The sequence below is a fragment of the Glycine soja genome, chromosome 11 (genome assembly GCF_004193775.1).
Source record: "Glycine soja cultivar W05 chromosome 11, ASM419377v2, whole genome shotgun sequence".
In the NCBI taxonomy this organism is placed as follows: domain Eukaryota; kingdom Viridiplantae; phylum Streptophyta; class Magnoliopsida; order Fabales; family Fabaceae; genus Glycine; species Glycine soja.
Window position 1 is genome coordinate 31,307,986 of NC_041012.1, and position 24,447 is coordinate 31,332,432.

At 33.8% G+C, this 24,447-nt stretch overlaps 1 protein-coding gene and 1 long non-coding RNA gene across 7 annotated transcripts; both read left to right on the forward strand.

Moving 5' to 3' along the window:
* Positions 1–433: 433 nt before the first annotated feature.
* Positions 434–5,530, forward strand: LOC114377338. 6 transcript variants are annotated; one of them, XR_003659062.1, is made up of 7 exons: positions 437–1,273; positions 2,073–2,527; positions 2,989–3,092; positions 3,245–3,311; positions 3,422–3,497; positions 4,510–4,675; positions 5,281–5,530. XR_003659062.1 is itself a non-coding variant. In XM_028335805.1 (6 exons), exons 1-5 carry the CDS (start codon positions 529–531, stop codon positions 3,458–3,460), a joined length of 1,410 nt encoding a protein of 469 aa, XP_028191606.1. In that variant the 5' UTR covers positions 437–528; the 3' UTR covers positions 3,461–3,497; positions 5,281–5,530. The 6 variants fall into 6 exon arrangements, 2 of the variants coding, with proteins under 2 accessions (XP_028191606.1, XP_028191605.1); XM_028335805.1 differs by lacking the exon at positions 4,510–4,675; XM_028335804.1 differs by lacking the exon at positions 5,281–5,530 and having other exon boundaries at positions 4,510–5,229.
* Positions 5,531–10,389: 4,859 nt separating this feature from the next.
* Positions 10,390–11,091, forward strand: LOC114374852. Its single transcript, XR_003658641.1, has 3 exons — positions 10,390–10,458; positions 10,536–10,620; positions 10,706–11,091. It is a non-coding gene; the product is annotated as an uncharacterized LOC114374852 (long non-coding RNA).
* Positions 11,092–24,447: the final 13,356 nt, after the last annotated feature.

Genomic DNA, 24,447 nt, shown 5'->3' on the forward strand with positions numbered 1-24,447 from the left:
TAGTACCCGTGAGACTGGTACTTTGCTCTTCGTTCCCACATTGTTTATTAACGAACAACGGAGTTGTCTAATTATGCACAAATAACCATTTAAGTATCCACCTTTTATTGATTGTCAATTTTATTTGCATGCGAGTATTTTTGTCATTCCTATTTAGAACACGGCATAATTTAAAAATGTATTTTTGATTTGAGAATAACTTTATATTATCTAATATAAAAAGCTATTTGTGTTTATGAAACTTAATATATTATTCACATATCTATTTTAACAGATACACATGACGAAGAATATTTTTACAAATTATAGAATCCAAAAATCCTAGAAAGAAAGAAAGAAAAGTTTTGAAGAGTAAAAGTTTTAGGAGATGGTGACATGTGTCAAGGGAAAACCTTATATTCTTTTCTTTTGGAGATGGCGACATGTGGCAATCAACAATACACAACAGTTAAAAACACAAATTTTTTTTCCCTCCCCAAATCCCTAATCCATGAGCGCAATTTCCCAACTTTGAAAATCGGAGAAGAAATGGACAGCGACATTTCCCAGTGGGTGACGGAGTTCCTACTCCGCAGCTCCGTCCCCGATTCCCTAATCCAAAAAACCCTAGCCGCCCTCCCTCTCTCTACCGCCTCCCCCCGCCTCAAGAAAACCCTCCTCCTCCGCACCCTCCAAACCCTCCTCCGCACAGCCACACTCTCCGAAACCGCGCTCGACATCCTCGAACTCCTCGAACCCAGTGCCCCTGTCTCCGACGCGCACCGCCGCGCGTACTGCGCAGTCGCCGTGGAGTGCACCGTAAAGTACCTCGCCGCGTGCCCCGAAGACATCGATGGCGAGTACGCCGGAGCCGTGCGGCGGATCTGGCGCGGCCGGGTGTCGGCGCTGAAGGCGCGCTGGAGCCGGCTGGTCTCCGGCGAGCTGGCGCGGTGGCGCGACGTCGTCGAGGACGCGCTCGGGGATTCTAGGGCTCGCCAGAGGCTGGTGGGGTTGAATAGTCGGAGGGACGCAATGAAAGAGGTGAGGGTGTTTTTGAAGGAAGCGTGGGGAGCGATGGGGCCTTCGTTTTTGGAAACTGTTGCGGCGAAGGAGAAGAATAAGGATGAAGGTGCTCGTGATAATGATGATAATGATAATATATGTGATGATCATGATGATGGTGCATGCATGGAGGATGTGGCAATGCATGGTGAGAATCAGGAACCATTGGAAGAGAGTGTTGATGCGAATCAGGAAGTGGGTGGGTTTGACTTATCTCCTCGGAGGGATGAAGGTAGGTTTTTTCTTCCTTATACACACACACACACACACACACACACACACACACACACACACACACACACACACACACACACACACACACATATATATATAACTGTGAGTGTTCATTTGAATTTCGATTTGGAATGATGTTTGTTTAAAGGTTGTAAAGGTGTGTGATAGTGATTGTGGAAGTAGTGTTCCATATTTTGCTTCCACTGTGTTTTACACACACACACACACACACACATATATATATATATATATATATATATATATATATATAACTGTGAGTGTTCATTTGAATTTCGATTTGGAATGATGTTTGTTTAAAGGTTGTAAAGGTGTGTGATAGTGATTGTGGAAGTAGTGTTCCATATTTTGCTTCCACTGTGTTTTATCGAGGTTTCTTTGTTTTTGCTTGTCAACATTTTTGAAATGTGTGCTGTTTATTTGTACTGTGTCCGAATATGTGAGTATTTTCTCTAGTACCCTAGAAATTGTATTTTGAGGAATGCTAGCATGATCATATTCTCTAAGACACTCTTTTGAAGATACTCTCTACAATTGACTGAAATTGATTGGAGATCACATATTTTTTGCTTACCTTCGTGTCCCCACTCACTGCAGGATTTTGTCAATTAAAATCAGCTTAAACTTTAGAAAAATGTTCTGCTCTTGTTAAAATAGATCATTCATTATTTGAAATAAACTTAAATGATGAACTCAGAACACTGTTGAATAACTGCTATGCTTACAACTGTTTTACTGTTATTTACTTATTTTTTTTTATCATACTGTGTCCCCAATAGCAATTCCAAAGCGGAATTCTCAGCTTAAACACAAACACTCTGCATTTCGTGCATCTCATAGGGGAAGGGGAGTTGAAATATCTAGTCCGAAGGAAGTGAAGGCAACCAAATCATGGAGCAAACATGATCCTGTGCCTAGTGCTGAAGTTAAAAAAGTTCGGGAATCCCTAAAATCAAGTTCTTTGGAGTTACGAGCGTTGGTTAAGGATCCTCTTCCCCATGCATTGCATATATCTGATGTTGTAAGATCCAAATTGGCAACTAGTGATACAAAAACTGAGCCACTGATTGAAAACCAACATGAAGATGTAGAAGTACAGGATCCAGATGTTTGTCAGAGTATTGTACCTTTTCAGCCTAATGATGTCAATCTTGGGAAGAAGTCTTTTGTTCATTGTAGTAATATTCATCAGCCCTACTTGATGGAACAGAACATAAGTGCTCGTACCTTTGAGGTAATCATGTTTATCTATTAGCAGATTACTTTTAATATTTAACTGTTAGCAAGGGTCCAGGTTTTGATCTAAAGGATGGAGTCTTGGTCAAGGTAATTTTTTTCACACAGAAAAATGCTTGTTGTCTCCTGGAGAAAGTTCTCCCAGAAGGATTACCATCGCCCATGGTTTTTTTATTGCAGTTGTGGTTAGAAAAGTTGTAAACAATTGCAATACAATGTGACTGGTATAGCAGCAATTGCGATCATGATGTGGAAACCACAATTTGAAACCTTGCTTCCACTTGATCCAGTGGCCTATGGATTCCATATGTGGATCCACAAAGACAATATTGATCATGCAGATGGTTAAGAGTATTTTTTTTATGGATTCTTTTTTCTTGTTGTTGATACTTTGTACTTGTATTTTATATCATTTTGATTTTTGCATTGGCATATTAGTTGTTTCCTTCTTTTTTCCAGTGGGAGGATTCAGTAGACAACTCGCCACAAGCAAGACAGCCAAGGAGGAGGAAAAGGAAATGGAGTTCGTTGGAAGAAGAAACACTAAGGGCTGGTGTAAAAATGTATGTGCTTGTTGTAAACTTGTTAAACCATAATTTTCCTGGTGAACTGCCATAGCTATAAGTTATAATTGCAATTGAAAGCTAATCAATTTAGTAACAGTTTTGTACATTATGATTACATGTTCTCATTTACCATATTTCTTCTTACACAGGTTTGGAGAAGGAAACTGGGCATCAATCCGAAGTTTTTACAGTAACGTATTTGAAAATAGAAGTGGAGTATGCAATCTATGCCCCAAAATGCTTTGTCATGTTGTCATATTTCTTTCTGGACTTGTACCTGTAATATAACACTGATTTTTGTTTTTTTGTATAAATTTATCTTTAAGGTTGATCTGAAGGATAAGTGGAGAAACATGATACGGTGACACTAGTGTGCTACTTTCATGTGTATATCTTGGTCAGGTATTTTTTATTCATTTTCCCTTTAAAATTATTTCTATTAACTTAGGTTGATATTATATGTGCATTTTCTATTCTTGCTTGATTCTTTCTGTATTGAGATTTATGGTTGTATTCACCAATACTGAATTGGGTCAATGTAGCATTGTAATGATTCTGTTCTTTTTTTTCCTATTGTATTTTCATGTATTTCCACGAAAGATATACTTGTATTTGTTTTTCCTAGACACTTAGTTTATAAAGGCTTGATGGTGCATCCCTTCTCTGTCCCCAAAGGTGAAGGATTCAAGGTGATTAAAATTGTTCTGTAAATTGGGTCTGTTTATGGTGGATTCACGTGTTGTATAGTTGAAGAGAATCAACTGTTTGGGATTTTGGCTTGGATCATGGGTTGGTGGTTTTGTGTGAGAAAACAGAGAGGTGGTGAGAAGTGAGATGTAAATGTCTAACAGGCTGATGTTTGGAGTTTCCGCAGAAGAATGAGTTGTCAGAGGATGCAGAATTGACAGTGTAGACAGAACATGAGATGGAGACAGAGAAGAGATGCACCAGTGATGGAGATGAAAAAAGGATTGCTTCTCTGTTTCACTGCAACACACTAACCAAATCAGGACCTGGTTTAGTTTTTTGAAAACATTTTTTTTAGACAAACTCCAAAATACCTCCCCCCAACCCTCAATACAAGCTAACCATCCATCAGGCCATACTTCCATGACACCACTGTCACTAAACAGCAATGCCATGAAACTCTACAAATTGTAAATTGGAACATGTAAAGCTTGCTATATGTGATGAAAATTATAATAATATCGGGAGTTGGTAAAATGCATTCTAAATTGATATCATGTAGTTTTGTGATCCTGGATGTCTTAGTTTATTGAGACTTGAGAGTTTTTTGCTCTTTGCCTCTCTGATCCCTGGTTCATACTTCATAGTCTGTTGGAGGGTCAAGTTGGCCTATATGCGATAAACAACATTACAGTTTTCTTATCTGCAAGAATTTTAATACTTTCAGGTAATGACAATTTTGAGAGCAGCTTCTCTCTATGCAATCAAGCTTTTTTGAAACACCATCCAAATAGTACAGTTAGTGAGGACCAACTGGTATCCAAGGCCCACGCATGGGCCTTTTCAAACACATCATTCATCACTGGGTTCTGGTTTCAGTGGCTCAGCTGAAGGTTGGATTTGAAATTGCAGGTTTTGATGATGCATGCATATAGCATTAATATATCTATAAGTTTTGTGGTTGTTACCTGTTTCATGTTTTAAAGTAGCTTGTAATCATTAAGTAGAGTAAGGTTTCTTGTCATGGTGTCAACACCTTGTAATGAACTCCTGCATCTTAAACGCCCAAGGAGATTTTAATTTTCTTGCTACTAATTTTGAATAAAGAAATCGAAGGATAGAAACTTCAATATTGTGGTACCGTTTTCTTATCTTGGTGAAAAATCAACTGTCTTGGACTTGCCACTTTACCATGCCATGTGTCTGCCCTAAAATCAGAAGACAATGGTGACAACTAGAGAGAATATGGAACAAATTGTAGTGCATGCAATTATTTTGGCAAGTTGATGTTTGTATTAGTTCTGCTTCTGCCTGCATTCATTTTGGCAGTTACTGTTTGTGGAGTTTTCCCATAAAAATTGCTGCATCTATAGATGAACAAATTGAACTTTGTAACGTTGTTCAAAACATTATGAACAAATTGCACAAGCATTTTGACTAATGGTAACGAAGGGTTTCTTACGTGAAAAGTTATATAAACTTGCGGTTTATATTTCAGGTTCCCCCATTATGGTATGCTCGGTAAGAAAAGATGACGAATCATGGCAATTTCGAGGTCTTAGTTTTTACTTAACGTTGAATTTCGTATGATGTTATTTTTCGTTTCATCTGGATATGCAATTATTCCTTGATAAGGCTGAGTATGATAGCTATGTAAATTTTTAATGCAACGTATGACTTTTGTCAAGTAATTAAGTCATAACAGCATGACCTTGAATTTTCATATGATTTTGTCTTATTTTCTTTTCTATGATTTGGAACTATGTATGGGCGATTGGGCCTCGAAAGTAGTCTGGTTTGCATTATAATTTAATTTTGGGTAAATACCATTTTCATTCATGAAAGTATGTGGCGTAGATAAATTCATCCTTGAAAGATGAAAAAAATAATTTATTGACAAATATATAAACTTAATTAGTTGACATTATTAATAAGATACATATACTAACAACACATTAGACTTAAAAGTTTCTAATTTTGTTATTGTAAATATTTATTATAATGTATTAAAATTATAATTATATTTATAATGTTAATTTATCAAAGATGAATCAAGATTCAAGATGAGACAATGTGAGATAGGTTTTTAAATAAAAAATTAGTTTGTTAAATCTTAAATATATTATCTATAAATAGAAGAAAATAAACATGAGAGGTTTAACAATCAAAATTACATTTTTATAACTTTTTTAAGCTAAGTTAATGATTATTTATATAATTATAATGTATTATAGCTTTCCTAAGCTCAATTTACAAATAATTATTATAATGCATTATAATTATATAGGTCACTAATTGAGTTTGGAGAAGTTATAATACATTATAATTATAATAAATAATAAATATTTGCAAATTGAACTTGGAGAAGTTATAATATATTATAATTATATTAATATAGATGGTTATTTACTGAGTTAGAAAAATTATAAAAGCATTGTAGTTTTAGTTGTTAAAATTTTCATGTTTGTTTTATATTACTTGTGGATGATCCATTTAAATTTTGATAAACTTATTTTTTATTTGAGAACCTACTCATGCCTTGTCTACTCTTATGTGTTTATTCCTTTGTAATAAGTTGACATTATAAATATAATTATAATTATAATAAATATTTACAACAACAAAATTAGAATTTCTAAGTTTAATATGTTGTTGGTGCATGTATTTTGTTACTGATGGCAACTAATTAGGATTATATATTTAATTGATATATTTTTCAGTAAGTTATATTTTTAAAGGACGAAAATGTTAATAAGTTGTTAAATTTATGGATGCATTTGTTAATAATTTTAGTTTCTATGTTCACATGAGTATCAATTCCATGACATTTTTAACCTTGCACGTCACGTATGTGAGTTCTTTAATGTTAACGGTGAGAATGAATTTGTTTCAGTTTTTATATTTTTGGGGAATGAATTTTCTTTTTTTATCTTTTGGTGACATAATTGTTAACATTACGTACTTTTGAACAAAAATAACTATTTATCCTTTGATTTTTATATATGAGTAGGGTTGATTCAATGGAGGAATTTATGCAATTGTTGGACTGGTAAACTATATAGATCATTTCACTTGCAAATACATTTTGTAATTTATAATTATAATTAGCAAGTAATCGTGTTTCTAAGTGAAAATAAAAGAAAAAACAAATAAACGTTTAAAGTTTTCAAGTTTGAATAATCTTAAATTAATTTTCAGCATATAAGATTTTCATATTATTAATTAATTAAAAGTTATTTTATGTATGATTATTATATGATATTTTGTATTAAATTATAATTAGTACATTTGATTTTTTTTAAAAAATATTAAAGAAAAATATTATTTTGATTTAATATTTATAATACTCATGAACCATGATTCAACTTTATTATAGTCTTGAATCTTTTTCTTGATGTCTTTAGAATTAATGAAGAAACACTTTAAATCATTCATGAGGAAATGTGCATCACCCTTGTGCTGCCAGGGTTATCCAACTGAGCTAGAAACTAGAAACTTTCATCAGCCAAAAAATCATATCAGAAAACCTTATACACCATAAAAGTTAATCAATCCATGCATTATCTTTTTTTTTTTTGAAAGGGCCATGCATTATCATTTATTTATCAAAACTAACCTCAGGTGCTTTATCGTATGATAGCTCAACCCGTAGAGTATCTTTTTTCTTTTTGTAGGCACCCCTAGACTATCATGCAAGTGTATGACCATTCTGTTTTACATGCAGCCGTAACAATAATTTCTTGCCAACGTTAAGATGATAACAAAAGCACTAAAATGCCAGATAACAAACTTGATGCCAAAATGGAACTGGACCACTTACAAAAGGAGACCTCATCTCCAACACATCCACATATCAAAATCAACCGATACTAACAATTGAATTTGAAGTTTTGTAAAATTCCACACAATTAAAAAAGAATAAAACGATACATTAATTAACAGTGTAATTTTTTTTATACATTATCATTTAATTATAAATAGTTATACATGGTAATTAGTTTGGTTAATTCAATAATAACTTTTTCATTGATAATGCATGCATACTAAACTCAATAAAAACTTAATTAATATTTTATTATCTTATTTTGTTTGAATCATGTTTTTTAAAATCGAACAAGATTAGTTGGTTCAATCAGGAACTAGTTAGGTGGCCAATCCCAAGACTCTAAAAAGTCGGAGTATTTCAGATACAATCAAACCGGGGCAAATTTACGTAAGGGGACTTATTTTAAAAACTATTTACGGATTGAGGTTTGTTTTAAAAGTAATGACGGAGGGGGTCTGTTCTTGGGTGTAACCCGCCATTGAAACTGGCGGCAAGGCTGAAGCCGCCATTGCCACTGGCGGCAAAGGTGGAGAGAGGCGTAGGAGGGAGAAAGGACAGTGTCGCCAATGGGAATGGCGACACACCCCCTGGTGCCGCTAGCCCTTCTGGCGGGATAGGCCACGTGGGACTCGCCCACGGTGCTGGCGAGACAGCCATGCTTCACGTGAACCTTGCAGGGCTTCAACTTTTCAGGCTTGCAGGCTTCAAGGTTCTGCTCTCCATTGTTTAGGGATGCAACATAGCATTGTTTAGGGATGCAGAGTAGGATTTGAGTAGCTTTTGACCATTGTATACGCTTTTTTTCTATAAAATAACTTGAACGTAAACTTTGGATTCACACTTCTTTTCTTCTACCTTACCTTTGCTTTTCTCCATTCTTGAATTTCTTGAGTGTTCTGCGTGCTTGCTGTTGGTGCTTTGCTTTTGCTGAGTTTTTTTCTTCCATAGTTCATAATTCCTAATTGGTTGGTAAGTGATTTTCTTAAATAACATTTATATATTTATATATTATGATTTATATATTCTGTTTGTTAATATTTTTAAAATAATAGGTTAGCTAGATAGGTATTGTAAGTTTAGGTTAATTAAGATTAATAGGTATTGTAAGGTTAGGTTAGTTAGTATAAAAATATTATTTAGTTTGTAGTATATATTTTTAGATTTGTAGTATATATTTGAAGGTTAGTTTGTATAAAAATAAGTATGTTGTTATTAGTTTGTAGTATATATTTGAAGGTTAGTTTGTAGTATATATATGATATTTTAGTAAGCCACAGTCAAACGTTCCGACACACTTAATATTAGCCTTAGAAATATTAGGCACACACGTAATATTAGATAAGGTAGAAATATTAGGTATAAATTAATATTAGCGTACATATTTGTAAATTTTAGGTAGACATAAATTTTTAGTTTTTATAATATTAAGCATGTTACACGTAAATAAATAATTGTAATATTAGAGATGCGTAAATTTGCTTTATTAGTGTTATATTTTTGTGTGTTATATATTTTTGTATGTTATATATAGATAGTATAGTTTTAAATAAATGAATTAATAAGTTAATATTTTTTGAGTTAATAATTTTTAGTTTTTAGTTATATATATATATATATATGATCAGTGTTAGTTTTAGTTTGTAGGTTAATATTAATTGTTTTAGGAAATTTATGTTATTAAATATATGATAGATTGTACATTATTATAATTTTTGTATATATATTTTTAAATAATTTTTTGCATTTCAATATTTGTTTGTATTATAAATAATTTGTTAGTCCATATTTTATTCAATTATTTTTTTGTTAATTGTAGAAAAAAAATTATTTATTTAAAGTTTTGTTCACATGTATTTTAATTTATGTATATAATATATTAAAAATTGGCCAGTTTGATTTTTTTCAAATTTATTGTTATATATTTAATAATGTTTTTATTAATGTGTGTAGTTTAATTTAATTTATATTATCTACAAATAATGTATTATATTTTTTTTTTGTAGTAGCAATGGCATCTTCATCATCATCTTCATCACATGTTAACATTAAGTCTGGCCCCATCGATGCTGATGTATTATGGATGCAACCTAAACATGTTTCAGAACATGTTTGGAATGGGGAAGAAGATAGGAAATTACATATCAGACGAGCTGTCCCCACGTATCAAGGGGAAGAACAAATTCCTGAGCAAATTTTTCCTTTTCTTCTACAATCTGGTTTTGCTTGGATTATCAAGATGGGGTACTTAAAAATAAATGCCTCATTAATTAGTGCTCTGATAAAAAGATGGAGGCCGGAAACACATACCTTTCACATGAGATGCGGAGAATGTACTATTACTCTCCAAGACGTCTCTGTATTGTTAGGTATAAGTGTGGATGGTTTACCATTAATCGGTCCAACAAATCTTGATTGGGCTGATTTATGTGAGGAATTATTGGGAGTCAGACCACAAGAAGATGAAATTAGAGGTAGTGTGGTTAAATTAAGTTGGCTGGCTCACCATTTTGCCCAAATAAATAATGACAACGACGAAGAACAAGTACGAAGGTTTGCCCGTGCATGGATATTGAGATTCATTGGAGGTGTCTTGTTCGTTGATAAAAGCAGTAACAAAGTTTCGCTAAGATACCTTCAATTTTTACGTGACTTTGAAGAATGTGGCAGATATGCATGGGGAGCTGCCGTACATGGTTTTCTATACAGAGAGATGTGCAATGCCACCGATTATAAAACTAAATCAATCGGAGGTATGTGCATCTTACTACAAATGTGGGCATGGGAATGATGTCCAACCTTGGCTCCAAAGAGGACTCCTTCCCAAGTAGAAAATACACCACTGGGGCATAGGTTAGTCATTTTTAGCAGCGTCTTTCATTTCAATAGAATAAATGGTTTTAGCATATATTAAATTTTAATCTTTGTAGGTGGCTGCGACGTGGAAACCAACATATCGGCAATGATGATGTGAGAGTTTTTCATCGCAAGTTAGATATTATGAAACGTCATGAGGTAAGAACATGTTATTCTATTTGTAAAATAAAAAATTATATGTGTTATTTTACTAAAATGTTCATAACTATGTTGTTATATGCAGTTTGTGTGGGAGCCGTACCCATCAACCGTAATATCACTGTTGCCTCCCGTTTGTTTAGTCGGAAGTCTCGCGTGGTACGCGGTGGTGCCACTAATTTGTTTCCAAGTTATTGAGTGGCACCAACCGGACAGAGTATTGAGACAATTTGGGATGCAACAACCAATTCCAGAGTCTCCTTCACAATCCTTAAACATTCATGGCATAACATTGAAAGGGAAACATGACGAAAATTGGGGGCAATTGTTCGCCCCAATGATTGATCAGTGGAATAATCGCCATGCATTTAGGGTTGACGCTTATCCCCGACAAGAAGGCCTATTGAGTTTTAACTCGGACTACATGGTCTGGTATAGGCGAAAGACAAAGATGTTTGTTGACCCAGCAAATGCAAAGACGGCTACATTGGTATTTTTTTAATTTTTTTCAAATTTTAACTTGAACTTTTATTTAATGATGGCCATTAATTTTCTTACCCTTATAAATGCAGGGTGAAGTTGCGGAGGCATTACAATACATGATGTCTCCTCAAGGGAGGAATACATGCACATTTGATGATCTCGTGCCTTATGTGGAAAAAATTACAATTTTATCCGAAGAGCAAGAGAGAGTCACTGAGCCAGTGTCACATGGTCCCGCATCAGAGCGTCAATTTCCTGCACAACAGTTTCACATGCTTCAGTCAAGTATTGAAACTCAGGGGATAGACAGAAGAAGAGACACTGTTGAAGCGGAAGAATATTCCCAACAAATGGCGGAGCGTGGCCATGGAATGTATTACACGCCACAAACATTTGCTGAGTATCCGACACAGATGTATCAGTATCCTTTTCAGGGTCATCACACTGATACTTCTGCAAGCCAACAATCGTTCGGTGGTGTTGCGGAAACACAAGCTCATTTTTCATGGCCCACAATGACCCCTTCACAGCAATATCATGGCCCAATTCCAACACCTAATGCCCCGTTAGGAACACAATGGAATGTACCGGGACAAATACCTAATACGGGTGACTTATTCGGTGTTGATTTGCGGCACGCATTTTCTGCGGAGGCTGACGAAGAAGAAGCGGGGAGGCATCGGGGCAGAAGAAATCCTGATCGCCAAGCACGAAGATGGGATCGACCATGTGGCACATCCTCACGACATCACGGACACCAAAATGAATGATTTGCATGTCTTCGTTTATTAAGGCTTTGTTGTATATTTGTAATTTGACATTCATGGCGTAATGTATGATATTCAGTTTATTAAGGCTTACTTATGGATAATATTTATGTTGCGTATCAAACTATAATAATCAATGAACCCTAAACCAAATAAAACTCAAAAACTAACCCCTAAAATAAAAAACCTAAGCCTAACCCTAAAAAATAAGAACTGACCCTAACCCCTAAAATAAAAAACTAACCCTCACCCCTAAAATGTTCAAAACTAAACCCTAACCCTAAAATAAAAAAAAACTAACCCTCACCCTAACAATTAAGAACCAACACTGACCCTTAAAATAAAAAACTAACCCTCACCCCCAAAATGTTCAGAACTAAACCCTAACCCTAAAATAAAAAAACTAGCCCTAACCCTAACAATTAAGAACTAACCCTAACCCCTAAAATAAAAAACTAACCCTAACCCCTAAAATGTTCAGAACTAAACCCTAACCCTAAAATAAAAAAAATAACCCTAACCCTAACAATTAAGAACCAACGCTGACCCTTAAAATAAAAAACTAACCCTCACCCCCAAAATGTTCAAAACTAAACCCTAACCCTAAAATAAAAAACTAACCCTCACCCCTAAAATGTAATTTTATTTCATTAGAAGTACACATTAAAAAAAGTAATTTTATTTCAACTTCTAAATGTAATTTTATTTCATTATAAGTACACATTAAAAAAATTAATTTTATTTCAACTTCTAAATGTAATTTTATTACCCAAAAAAATAAGAACTAAACCCTAACCCTAACAAAAAACGAACTAAAGCCTAACCCCTAACAATTAAGAACTAAACCCTAGCACTTCAAATAAAAAACTTAGCCCTAACCCCTAAATCAAAAAAATTAACCCTAAAAACATAGCCTTACCCCCTAACAAAAAAAGAACTAAAGCCTAACCCCTAAAACATAAAAACTTAGCCCTAACCCCTCAAAAATAAGAACTAAACCCTACCCATTCAAATAAAAAACTTAAGCCTAACCCCTAAAATAAAAAAAATAACCCTAAACCCTAAACTAAGAAAACTTAGCCCCCTATACCATAAGAACTACACCCTAACCCCTAAAAAATAAGCACTCAACCCTAACCCTTCAAAATTAAGATCTAAACACTAACCCTTACAAAAAAGTTAGCCCTAACCCCTAAAATAAAAAGACTTAACCCTAACCCCTAAAAAAAGAACTTAGCCCTAACCCCTAAAAAATAAGCACTAAACCCTTACACTTCCAATAAAAAACCTAACCCTCACCCCTACAATGTTCAGAACTAAACCCTAACCCTAAAATAAAAAAAAACTAACCCTAACCCATAAAAATTAGCCCTAACACTAAAATGTTCAGACGTAAACCCAAACCCTAAAATAAAAAAACTAAGCCTAACCCTAAAAAATAAGAACTAAACCCTTACCCTTTAAAAAAAGAAATTTTATTTCAACTTCTAAATATAATTTTATTTCATTAGAAGTACACATTAAAAAAAAAGAAATTTTATTTCAACTTCTAAATGTAATTTTATTTCATTAGAAGTACACATTAAAAAAAAGAAATTTTATTTCAACTTCTAAATGTAATTTTATTTCATTAGAAGTACACATTAAAAAAAGAAATTTTATTTCAACTTCTAAATGTAATTTTATTTCATTAGAAGTACACATTAAAAAAAAAGAAATTTTATTTCAACTTCTAAATGTAATTTTATTTCATTAGAAGTACACATTAAAAAAAAGAAATTTTATTTCAACTTCTAAATGTAATTTTATTTCATTAGAAGTACACATTAAAAAAAAAGAAATTTTATTTCAACTTCTAAATGTAATTTTATTTCATTAGAAGTACACATTAAAAAAAGAAATTTTATTTCAACTTCTAAATGTAATTTTATTTCATTAGAAGTACACATTAAAAAAAAGAAATTTTATTTCAACTTCTAAATGTAATTTTATTTCATTACATTCAACCCTAACCCCTCAAGTTAAGAACTAAACCCTAACCCTTATAAAAAAGTTAGCCCTAACCCCTAAAATAAAATTTGTTTACCCTAAACCCTAAAATAAAAAGAACTTAACACTAACCCCTAAAAAATAAACACTAAACCCTAAAATAAAAAATAATAACTAAACCCTAACCCCTAAAATAATAAGAACTAACCCCTAACCCCTAAAACAATAAGGACTAACCCTAACCCTTCAAATAAGAAAATTAACCCCAACCCTAAAATAACAAAAACTTAGCCCTAACCCCTAAAAAATAAACACTCAACCCTAACCCCTCAAGTTAAGAACTAAACCCTAACCCTTATAAAAAAGTTAGCCCTAACCCCTAAAATAAAATTTGTTTACCCTAAACCCTAAAATAAAAAGAACTTAACACTAACCCCTAAAAAATAAACACTAAACCCTAAAATAAAAAATAAGAACTAAACCCTAACCCCTAAAATAATAAGAACTAACCCCTAACCCCTAAAACAATAAGGACTAACCCTAACCCTTCAAATAAAAAAATTAACCCCAACACTAAAATAACAAAAACTTAGCCCTAACCCCTAACAAATACGAACTAACCCCTAACCCCTAAAAAATTAGAAGTAACCCCTAACAAATAAAAAATAAGACCTAACCCTAACCCATACAATTAAAAAATTAACCATAACCCTAAAATAAAAAACTTAGCCCTAACCATAAAATAAAAAGAACTTAGCCCTAACCCTTAAAATAAAAAACTAAGACAAAATACTTAGACACTAACGTTTCTAACTAACGATCAACACCAATGTCACTCAACCTCGATTGATCCACTCCATTTATTTCAACTTCTAAATGTAATTTTATTTCATTAGAAGCACACATTCAACAAAAAATAATTGACGATTTCATTGAAGACCAACAAGTAAATACATTGAACAAAACCTAAAGCAATACAAGTCAGGCATGTAACATACATAAATCAATTAAATGAATTACTCCCACGGTCAGATTGCATTGGACATCGGCGCCTATTGTGCCCTTCAGCTCCACATCTACTACATTTTTGTCGGTGGTCAGATGGTTCGACCCAATCCATCTCATTCCTTATCCTTGTTGATTTTGGCCGACCTTTCGCACGAATTGTAGTTGGGTCATGAATTAGTGTCTATGCCTCATCAGAAGGAGGAATTGCCGCTTCATTCCCAAGAGGCCACCACTGTGCGGAGTATGCTTTTAAGATGTGCTCATTGGTGTAAACAACATCTATATATTGGTAGTAGTTCATGCTCACGTAACCACAAGCTGCAATAATGTGTGAACATGGATAGTGAAGCGCAGAATACCTTCCGCATTGACAATAATGGCCATTCAAGTTAACTGCCCATTTTTGTCCGCCACGTTGCGTTATAGGATTGAAGGTCTCCTCTACTTCAAACCTTGTCGAGTGGATATCATACACGCGAACGATGTGCGAACAAGCTTGCTCTTGATTTTTCCTAAGTTCTGTAACAAGCTTAGAACAATAAACTTGGCCTTCTCTTAATTGTCTTTGGGCTTGGCGACCACGATCAACAAAGTACTTTCGGCACCTACTATATGTTGACTTGACCAACGCTGTTATTGGAATGCTGCGACAATCTTTCAACACCTTATTCACACATTCTGATAAGTTGGTTGTCATGTGACCATATCGTCGTCCAGATGTATCGTAAGCCATGCTCCATTTTTCCTTTGAGATTCGATCAATCCATCTTGCTATGGCTGGACTCAATTGACGAAATTTTTCTAAGTTTTGATCAAACACATGCTTGCAAGGAGTGTACGCTGCATCAAATTTGTTATCATCAAAAGTTGTACGTAGACATGAAACTCAAATTAAATTAATGTATAAAATAAACCTTACCCAATTTCTTGAACATCTCTTTTTGTTTCGCGTTGTTGAATTTGCGATTGAAATTGCTGGCTATGTGTCGGACGCAATACACATGATAACCGTGGGGAGGTTGCCAACCAAGTGCTTCATTAGCGACAACAGACTTTATACTCGCGTGACGATAAGATATTAGACAAATTCCATTCTTATCTGTGACGTGTTCACGCAAGTGGGCCAAAAACCATGACCATGCTGTTAGCGTCTCGCCTTCGACCATGGCGAATGCTAGAGGAAGAACACCACCATTTCCATCTTGCGATGTGGCCATTAACAGGGTCCCACAGTATTTGCCGTATAAATGTGTGTCGTCAACTTGTATGATTGGTTTACAGTACTTAAAAGCCTCCTTGCATTGACCAAATGTCCAAAATACTCTATGAAATTGACGATGTTCGCGACTCACCCTATTACCAACAATAAAATCGTCATGTAGTATTTGAAAGTAAGAGCCAGGAGAATGATTTTGCATGTGTGTTAGCCATGACGAGAGTTTCGCATACGACTCTTCCCAATCGCCATATTCATTTGCAATCGCCTTTTGTTTGGCCATCCATGCTTTTCTGTATGAAACCTTATAGGAAAATTCACTATTTATCCTTTCTTGAATCAAAGAAATTTTTATTGATGGATCTTCTCTGATCATGCCTGTAATTCAAATAAGTAAATAAAATTACAAATTTAAATAACAAATAACACAAAAGTAGGATAATATGAACATAAAAAACGTACCTACTACGCAAGTCGCAATTAAATTTGAATCAAGCTTCTCATGGTCTTGTGTCATAGTCATATTTAGACATGTGTGCGGTCCACCCCATTGTGTCACTTTCCATGCATCAGTTTTTTTGGATAAAATTGCCCTCATATAAAAAGGGCAAGGAGACTCTTCGGTGTTGTTGGGGGCAACAAACGATATATTTGTGTGATTTCGTTTCAACAACCTTAAAACTTTGATGCACCTTCATCACATATTGTTTGAGTGCATTTTTGACCGCATCTTTACTGTCAAAATCCATGCCAACATATAATTCTTGTCCAACATTAAAAGTCGTTGGCATGTCTAGACCACAAATGTCCTCCTTGTCCGGATGACTCCAATTGATATTATTATAATGGCTAGCATCATTCCAAAATGGATTTTGAATTTCTGGTACACCTAATAATTTATAAAATAAAATCACGTCAACAAACTACTCCTATTTAGTTGCCATTAAATACAATTCTCATAAAAAGATAGATGTATTCAACTAATTTTGTATTTCACAAACATTTACCTTCGCTTGGGTGAACAATTGAAACTGGTTCAACAATGTCAGTGACTTCATCGTCTGTATGAGATATTCCATCATCACTATCATCTTCATCGAAAGACTCTTCAACGTATGAGTTAGATGCAAGATAATCATCATCATCATCATCATCATCATCATCATCTTCATCAACATGTAAATTGCTTATATTTCTTGGCAGTTCCGACTCATGATGAGATACATTACGTCCACATGACGTAACAAAATTTGCAGCATGAAACATAGAACCACCAGCAACATCCTTTTCTACGTACAACTCTAGAACTGACATTTGTTGTTGTTGTTGAAAACTTTCGATCATAGTTTCAACATCTTCGTCATCACAAATTTGCAACGCAACATATTTTCCTGAAACTAAAAATCTACAACTTATAGTAGAAATAATTTCATTATTTTCTAACTTTACCTTATCTCCAATTTTTTTTTCAAAGCATTGAAACTAATTCCGCATTTAATCTGAATGGCCTTTTTACCGCCTTCAAATATTACACCATCATTGTCTTCATATACTCTTCCGTTGAAATACAACACTGTAATAATTGAATTCATGATATACCTACATCAACAAAATTAAAAATAATTAATCATAACAACAGTCTTTTTAAAATAAATAAGTGTATCTGCTTGCTGCATCTACTAAATTAAATTTAAACTTAAACTTAAACTTAAAATACAAATTAAAATAAGTAAACATTATTAAAAAATTACTTCAACGTAAAAAACCTAATTACAAATTGGCTTAAATTTCACGTGTTAAAATTTGTTTCTAAATAAAACAATTATTACTTCAATTAATTATTTTGTGAATCATAAAAATAAAAAAATTTATTTGCTTCCTCTAGTAAACTTAAATAAACATTGAGACGTCATTCTAACAAAAAAAAAAAAAACAAAATTACTCATACGTCAAATTAAATAATTCAAAAAAAATTCCTTCAAAAACTTAAAGACTCACATATAATATTTATAACCGGAAGGGTCACACGTCAAATTTCTTCTAAGCCACAAAAACCATGAACAAAGAGGATTACAAATAATTAGTCATACTAATTTTAAAATAAAAATTCTAATTAAAAAAAATTCACTTAAACTTTACCTTCAAATTTTAGTCTAACAAATCAAATTATTACTTCAATTAAATATTTTGTCAATGATACAAATATAAACTATTTATTTGCTTGCTCTATTAAACTTAAACTACACATTCATACTTTATTCTAAAAAAAATTACTCTAATTAAATAATTTATGAAAAATTCCTCAACTTCACAAAAAATTTCAGACACAAAATAAAAGGGTTATAAATGAAAGGATTACACTTAAAATTTTTTTAGACGGAACATAATTAAAATTACAATTTTTTTATTAACTTATACTATATTTTATAATTAAAATTAAAATTTTTTTGTTGTTAAATTATACTATATTTTATCACAAGTAAAATGAAACTTCGTTTTTAACTCTAAACAAACCACAAAATAGTTAAGAAATAGCATCTAATTAGTTTTTGTCTTAAATTAAATTATATTTCAAATAATACCAAAACAATTCTATATGTCAAATACGGAAATTAAATTCATTCACAAAAATAGTTAAAAAAAGGCTTACAAATAATTACTGCTAATAATTTCTAAATTAAAAATCTAATTTACAAAATTAATGCAATTTGACCTCCAAATTTTATTCTAACCATAAAATTTATTACTTCAAAATAAAAAATTTATACATGAGAAATAAACAAAACTAAATAAGACTTATTTAAATAAATATAAAATACTTACTATAGAATCAACAAATTTCAAACTTCAAACGAAAGTCTTTCTTCCTCTCTTCAGTTTCTTACTCTCTTTCAGTATGAAATTTTGCAAGTATTGAGTATCATTGCAAGTGCTCTATTTAAACAAAATTTACAAGAAGAAAGCTGAAGCTATCTCTTAATTTACACGCCATTAAACTGTATGCATGTGAATAAGGTGTAGCATCTCTGAACCCCTAACCTGTGAACATTTACAGCTAGCTTTAAACCCTATTTCAGACCTTATGTTTAGTCTCATCATGAACAAGGAGAGCATGCGCAACCTGTGAACATCTACAACTAGCTTTGAACCCTATTTCAGACCTTATGTTTAGTCTCATCATGAACAAGGAGAGCATGTGCAACTTCCTACGTTGAGTATCATGCAACTACTTTATTTAAACAAAATTTACAACAACAAAGCAATGCATGTGCCTCTGAACACCTGAATAACCAACCTGCTCCTGTCTTGTCATGAACAGGGAGCATCTCGCCAATGCTAACGGCGAGATTGCCCTTGCCCTATCTCGCCATCACGGTGGGCGAGTCCCACGCAGCTTGGGTGTCGCCATTCCCATTGGCGACACTGTCCTTTCTCCCTCCTACGTGGCCTATATCGCCACTACCAGTAACGATACCAGCCTCTCTCCACCTTTGCCGCCAGTGGCAATGGCGGCTTCAGCCTTGCCGCCAGTTTCAATGGCGGGTTACACCCAAGAACAGACCCCCTCCGTCATTACTTTTAAAACAAACCCTAATCCGTAAATAGTTTTTAAAATAAGCCCCCTTACGTAAATTTGCCATCAAACCGGTATAAACTTGACAAAAATCGATTTTGAATCGGTATAAAGAAATGGGGATGAACCGATTTTTTCAATTTTTTTTAAATTTATTTAATATAAAATATTTTTAAAATAAATAACAATACATTATTAAATATTTCACATAAGTATCAATTATTTTCTCAATTATTATTAGTTTTTATCTTATAAAATATATAATTTAATCATTTGTATTAATTTATAATTTTTAGATCCTAATTTTTTTAATTATATATTATTTTATTACTTAAAATATTATATAATATTAAAAAAAAAAAATCAGTTCAACCACATTTCAATTAAAAAATATTTTAGATTAAATTTTTTAAAAAAATCCGTTCAAATCAATTTTCTGCACTCGTTTTAAATTGATTCTTAACTGGTTGAGACTTATTTTCTCTGCTTAGTTTAGATTGGTTTTTCACTGTTTCACAGCAACTCTAAAAATATTCACACTTTTTAGAATTAATGAATTAATTATCAAACTAGTTCTCAATCATACCAATCGAATCAACCGGCACACTCCAATAAAACTATGCTAGCAATGATAGCAACCCAGGAACAAGACCAAGAAGGAAGAGCAGAGCACCCATCTACCTTAAGGATTTCACTAGTCGTTAGTATCCGTTGGTGAGAACCATGATGAGCTGGAATTGCTGAGCTGGATATCAAGGGAATAGCCCTTGATCCTTGTCTGTCATTACTAAGAATATTCCTTTTCTGTTAGGACCTGTCCACACTACAATACAAATTCTATTATTATAAATTCATTATAAATACCCATCTAATGAAAGAAGGCAACATGAATTTTCAACCCAATACTTATCATCTTTAATTTTGTGCTTGGGAGGTCTGGCCCTCTAAGTCCAGGAATTGATCAATCATAACAAGCAACTAGGTAATTTTTACTTAGTTTGGCTGTTGCGCATGCAACATATAGTAACCCTATCCCTAGCTATGCTCTAGTATTTTTCAAAACTCTTCAGCATACACAACTCCTACTTCTTTGAAGTTTCATGAGATATTTTTCGTATTTTTTCACAATGAAATTATCACACACAAACAACAAAAATATGTGGCTCTATCTCCAATTTTCTCGCAGCCTTTAGTCACTGCCAAAATTCTCCAGTCTATATAACACAAACCCTCATCATAACCATTCCCACAAACCATACACTAAAACAAAGTTAATTATTACTACCAAAAAATAAACAGACCCTCTTTAAAGAAAACAATGGCAGTGACTAAGGTAGCATTGGTTGCTTCAGTGATGGCTAGCTTGCATGCTCATGATAACATGCTTTTAGGGTGAATCAACCTTGCCGTCTGACCAAATCACTCTATGGCTCACTCTATGCATACCTTAAGAAGTGTTGGGAGGGAACGTGTCATCCTTGTGTTGCCAAGGTGTGTACTCTCTCAATGCTGCATACAAGAGTGTTGATGATCGAAGAGGTGCATGCCAAAGCATTAAGGATAGGGCAGCTGTTAGAACAAATGATGAAAGTTTGAAAAAAAGAAAGGAAAAAAAAAAGGCTTCAAGTCCCACATCGCTCAAGATAAACACTTGAATAGTGTTTCACTCCCTATATATAGAGAGCTCATTTCTTCATTTTTCCTTGCCCTAGTTGAGAAGCATTTCCTCAACTTTTCTTTCTCCTTCCCATATTTCAGCCGATGCATTTCCGACAAACTTCTCCCTCTTTCTTTCTGTCACTCTAAAATTTCGGTTGGCTTTAAGAGTGAATTTTTAAGTCATATTTTTCGGTTGGCTTTAAGAGTGACTTTTTAAGTCATATTTTTCGGTTGGCTATAAGAGTGACTTTTTAAGTCATCTTTTTCGGTTGGCTTTTAGAGTGACCTTTTAAGTCATATTTTTCGGGTGGCTTTAGAGTGACTTTTCAAGTCATACAAGAGGGTGTAATTCTAGAAAAGGTTCCCTCAGTGCAGTGAGAATCTTACACACTCATCTGGGCTGTTTTATCCTGGGGACGTCGTGGTTGATAGTCTGCTTGCACAATTTTTTGGCAGTGCTACGAAACGTCTTAAAGAAAGCGACATTGTCCGTGACTCAGCCAATAATTTTTTCGGTTTGCCATAAACTATTGTAACAACAATTTTAAGACGGTTTCCCGTAGATGTTACTGGCTCAAACAACAATGACCTCAACAAACCTTCTAGGTTTGAAGGGAATCATTTCAAACGTTGGCAACAAAAGATGATGTTTTATTTAACTATGAGAAAAGTTGCCTATGTTTTGAACACTGATATTCCGGTGGTACTTGAGGATGCTGAGAAGGATGTGAAGGATAAAATGACTATGGAATTAGCTCTCTGGAATGAAAATGATTACCTATGCAAGAATTTCATTCTGAATGGGTTAGCTGATGATCTCTATGATTATTATAGCCCATATAAGTCTGCCAAATTAGTTTGGCTGGCTTTGGAAAAGAAGTATGATACTGAGGAAGCTGGGACTAAAAAGTATGCTGTTAGCCGCTACCTCAAGTATCAAATGACTGAGGATAAATCAGTAGAGTCTCAATCCCATGAGATACATAAAATTGTTCATGATATCATATCAGAGGGTATGACATTGGATGAGCAATTTCAAGTTGCTGTCATCATAGACAAATTGCCTCCTGGCTGGAAGGATTTCAAAAACCTTCTCAGACATAAGACCAAAGAATTCTCTTTGGAGTCTCTGATCACACGTCTGCGCATTAAGGAAGAGGCATGCATACAAGATCAGAAAGATGAAGTGTTGGTTGTGTCTCACAACAACACTAAAAGGAAGAACATAGGTGCAGTTCTGAAGCCTATTGGCAAAAACTTTAAGAATCTGAACCGCAATATGAGCAATACCTCCAACCGCAACAAGAACCCCCCAAGGGTCCAACATGCTAGACAACATCCACCTGCCAAGAATAATCCCGGTGAGCCATTCCTCTGCTACAATTGTGGCAAATCGGGACATATGGCACGTAAATGCAGAAATCCTTCAATGACAAGTGCTCCCTAGGCTAACATGACTCAAGAGCCATACATAGCTGTGATAACAGAAATCAATATGATTGGAGGATCAGATGGATGGTGGGTAAACACTGGCGCCTACCGCCATGTCTGCTATGATCGTGCTATGTTTAAAACATACACGAATGTTGAAAATAAGAAAGTGTTGCTGGGTGATTCCCACACCACTACTGTTGCTGGAACTGGAGATGTTGAACTGAAGTTTACCTTTGGAAAGACTTTGATTCTCAAAGATGTGATGCATACTCCAGAGATGAGAAAGATTATGGTTTCTGGTTTTCTTTTAAACAAGGCTGGGTTTACTCAGATCATAGGTGCAAATTTATTTACTTTTACCAAGAATGGGGTATTTGTAGGGAAAGGGTACGCCACTGATGGCATGTTCAAATTGAATCTTGATATTAATGAAGTTTCTCCTTTTGCTTACATGTTGTGTGATTTTAATATTTGGCATTCTAGACTTTGTCATATAAATAGTCGTTGCATATCTAACATGAGTAACTTAGGTTTTATTCCAAAGTTATCTTCAAATCACTTTGAAAAATGTGTTTTTTGCAGTCAATCTAAAATAACTAAGAAATAACATAAATCAGTAGTTAAAGAATCTGAGCCATGGATTTAATACATTCTGATATATGTGAATTTGATGGAACGTTGACCAGAAATGGAAAACGATATTTTATCATTTTTATTGATGATTGCTCTGATTATACATATGTATATCTTATGAAAAATAAAAGTGAAGCGCTAGACATGTTTAAGTTATTTGTAACAGAAATTGAAAATCAATTCAATAAGAAAATTAAGAAACTTCGAAGTGATAGAGGCACAAAGTATGATTCCAGTTTGTTTAATGAGTTTTATAATTTGCATGGAATCATACATGAGATGACTGCTCCATATTCACCTGAAATGAACGGTAAAGTTGAAAGAAAGAACAGAACTTTTACAGAATTAGTTGTAGCTACTATGTTGAGTTCTAGTGCAACATCTTTTTGGTGGGGCGAAATTTTGTTAACTGTTTGTTATGTGCTAAATAGAATCCCCAAATCAAAAAGCAAGACATCTCCCTATGAGATATTAAAGAAAAGACAACCAAATTTGTCTTATTTGAGAACTTGGGGATGTTTGGCCTATGTAAGGATCCCAGACCCTAAGAGGGTTAAACTTGCAAGTAGAGCCTATGAATGTGTGTTCATTGGTTATGCTATTAATAGCAAAGCGTATAGGTTTTATGACCTAAAAACAAAAGTGATCATAGAGTCAAATGATCCTGATTTTTATGAAAATAAATTTCCTTTTAAATTAAGGGATAGTGGGGGTACTTCATCCAGTTATCTTCCTGCTATTAGTAGTGAAAATCTTGCACAACCAGAACCAGATATAGAGCCTCGAAGAGGTAAGAGAGCAAGAATTGCTAAAGATTATGGGCCCGATTATATGGCTTATACATTAGAGGAGGATCCATCAAACCTCCAAGAAGCTTTGTCTTCTTTGGATGCTGACTTGTGGCAAGAAGCCATTAATGATGAGATGGATTCTTTAGAATCTAACAAGACATGGCATTTAGTAGACTTGCCTCTTGGTTGCAAACCAATTGGTTGTAAATGGATCTTGAAAAAGAAACTAAAACCTGATGGTACTGTGGATAAATACAAGGCTCGCCTTGTAGC